At 40.9% G+C, this 3,174-nt stretch overlaps 1 protein-coding gene across 1 annotated transcript in view; it reads left to right on the top strand.

Annotated features, from left to right (window-relative positions):
- The window catches only part of shprh (SNF2 histone linker PHD RING helicase, E3 ubiquitin protein ligase), a 28,866-nt gene that overhangs the window by 10,306 nt on the left and 15,386 nt on the right, over positions 1-3,174 (top strand). Inside the window, exons 5-8 of the mRNA XM_015385592.1 lie at positions 1,151-1,301; positions 1,393-1,492; positions 1,573-1,832; positions 1,926-2,561. Coding sequence (XP_015241078.1) covers positions 1,151-1,301; positions 1,393-1,492; positions 1,573-1,832; positions 1,926-2,561 — 1,147 coding nt within the window. The remainder of the gene's footprint in view (positions 1-1,150; positions 1,302-1,392; positions 1,493-1,572; positions 1,833-1,925; positions 2,562-3,174) is intronic.

Raw genomic sequence — 3,174 nt, 5'->3', positions numbered from 1 at the left:
TTGGAATGTTTTCAGACCAATTCACAATGCAAATCCATGAAGTGAATAAAACATTATTTGGCTAAAAATGTTTTATTAAATGATTTGCTTAATTAAGAACCAATAACCTTTAGTCAAATGATTCTTTGAAATAGCTAGCAGCGACTCTTGGTCATACTTGGTAATGGAAATGAGCATCTGAGGAACACATGAACACTAATGTTATATCAGTGTTTAAACTCTTAGTGAAATAAAGCTTGTCCAAGCTTCAACAACAGCTCAACACATGTTACTATAGCATTGCACGGCATGCAGTCCATCCTGTTAGCTTTGTCTTTACTCATCAGTAAACACATTAAAAAGACCAAAATCATCAAAAGACATATTGTTTGTTCTGTCCCTAATTGTGCCAGACCTGCAAACCTTTTGTCCATGTCCATTTGGAAGGCTTGAGTTTTCATGCAGCTTAGCAGGCAGGCTAACAGCAAGGCAGGCTTTCTTGTCCATATGGCTCACCCCAAAGGATCCTTAGGAGACTTTGTCCTACAGTCTGGATCTGTTTGTTCTGAATCTCAAAATCTCAGAAATGTGTTGCAAAAAGTCTGCTTTACAGCAGTTCGGTTCTGAAAAGTCACCATCATGACTTGCAGAGGTCTTACGGCTGTTAATGAGCCAAAATTCAATTCTATTCAGTTTATTTCTATAGCGCCAATTCACAACACATGTCATCTCAAGGCACTTTCCAGTTCAACCAGATCATCCAGTCAAATTGATTCAAAGTTTTCTATCTAAGGAAAACCAGTTGATTGCATCGACTCATTGACTCTTCAGCAATCCCTCATACTAAGCATGCTTGTATTGACAGTGGAGAGGAAAAACTCCCTTTTAACAGGAAGAAACCTCCAGCAGACTGAAAATTGCATCCTATTCTCTGGTCATCATGTCAAGATGAAATATGTACACTGGTTCTCAATGTCCAAGAACCATGATCATACCATATGGCACAGCATAATAATTTTGGCCTACTGTGAGTGTGTGGGAGGTATGGGGAGGGACAGACTCGGACCCCTTCCTTTGCACCTTGCAGTTCTAATTGTTTCCTCCATTCTATAGCTTCTTTTTTATGATAATTTCTAATGATCAATATTTTCTATTTTTTCTGTGAATTTAGCTTAATTCGAGAGTTCCCTCTCGCTGGTATTGAGTGGCCTGGTGGGATCCTTGCTGATGAGATGGGCCTCGGGAAAACAGTGGAGGTTTTGGCGCTTATCCTTTTTCATACGCGACAGAATCTGGAGCAGGAGGCCTTCACGTTGCCTGTGGTGCGGCTCTGTTGTTTACTAGTTTCTTTTTTTTTATTTCATGCTTGAAAAGTAGTTTTTTTCTAAATGTGTCACCTTCTTCCATTTATAGGGAAAATCTGTGAATTACTTCGTTCCTCCTCGTCCTTTAGAAGAGAAAGTTACCCGCTGCAAGTCTGAAGCTCAGCCCAAAATAAAAACCTCCCACCCAAGTACATCACCTGCATTTATCTTGGACTCTTTAAAGTGTTTAAAGTTCGTTTCATAGTAATCGAAATGTTTTTCTCCTCAGCGGTGCGTGTGATGTTGCTAAATGCGATAAAGGAAATGCGAACCGGCAAAGGAGCCTCGGTCAATGCTGTTTTCACCTACATCCGGGCAACATACGGCTTTGACCTCCTGAAGAACCGCAATCACATCAAGAAGACGCTGGCGAAGCTAATAAATGAGGGCATGGTCGACCGGGTCAAGGGTAGAGGCTTGGCGGGGTCCTTCAAGTTGGGAAAAAACTACAAAGAAACAAAAAAGATCCTGTCTGGAGCACCCAAGTCTGTAAGAGTCCATAACTGTTTGAAAAAAAGAAAGAAAAGATGCTGATTAATGATTGTGTTTGATTTGTGGCTTTAATCTGTGTTTTTCTGTTAGATTTTCAAAGCGGCAGAGAGCACGCCTAGGAAAATGTTCCAGAGACGAGCAAAAGAGAAGGCAGAGGCAGCTCTGCAAAACTCCCTGTCAGATGATCAAAGAGATCTGAGTCCTGCGTCTGACTGGTGTGAGACAGAAGGAAAAGAAGGGAAACAGTGGGATGAACGTTTGAACGAGCGGACTGATCAGGAGGATGAATCGATGGATACTACCGCAGCATCTGTGAAGATACCCCAGGAGAAAGGTGAGGACATTCCCAGAATCAACGAGCCGCTCGAAGAAAGAGGAGAAGCCTCTCAGACGGATTCTCAGGATGAAACAGAAACTCCCACCAGAGCATCAGTGGTCCCGTTCAACACCCTGGATTACCGCTTTGAGTGCATCTGTGGAGAGCTGGGCGTCATTGATTACAAGGCCCGCGTGCAGTGTATGAACTGTCAGCTGTGGCAACATGCAGACTGTGTCAACTATAAAGAGGAAAGTCTTACGACGACCCCCTTTTACTGTCCTCACTGCCTGGTAGCTATGAAACCAGTATCCACTGGAGCCACACTCATCATTTCCCCTAGCTCCATCTGCCACCAGTGGGTCGAAGAGATCAACCGCCACATCAGATCCTCCTCCCTGCGAGTGTTGGTGAGAACATTGGTGGTTTTAGATACAATCTGACAGATGAATAAAAATCAACCATTAATGTGTTTGTATTGGGAATTTATGATTGAAACCAGTACAGATGGTTTTAGATGTGAAGTGTTTTTAAACTTTCCATTTAAGCTTCTTTTTACAGGGTTCCTGCGGCTCCTTAAAAAGTCTTAAAAGGCATTGAATTCTTCAAAATAAAACTAAGGCCTTAATTGGTATTAAAATGTCTTAAATCAGTCTTTCGTAGGTCTTAATTTTTAAAACATCATAAATAGGATTATATTTATTACGATTTCTTTTTGTAACCTAAATAAAACATTCAAATTGACAATTTTTTTTTTATTTAATAAAAATAACAGCTCGCCATTATTGCTTCCGTCCCAATAGGGGAACCAATAAAAGCGTTGTTGTGGCCGGGACATTTGGGAGATGCGCCGTTAACTTTTTGTCTGGAAAATATGAGCAAGTGTAAATGTAACGAAAATTGTCTCCAGCCAAGAGTTTTCTCCATGGCTAAAACCAGGGAACATACATGAGGCTCAGCACTGGAAAAATAATCTAGAAATAAGTAAAAATCACTGAGATTAAGTGTATATATCCTTAATTT

The sequence above is a fragment of the Cyprinodon variegatus genome, unplaced genomic scaffold (genome assembly GCF_000732505.1).
Source record: "Cyprinodon variegatus isolate N-32 unplaced genomic scaffold, C_variegatus-1.0 Scaffold344, whole genome shotgun sequence".
NCBI classification, from domain to species: domain Eukaryota; kingdom Metazoa; phylum Chordata; class Actinopteri; order Cyprinodontiformes; family Cyprinodontidae; genus Cyprinodon; species Cyprinodon variegatus.
Note: the sequence above shows the minus strand (reverse complement) of the source record. Positions and strands in the feature narration are given on the sequence as shown.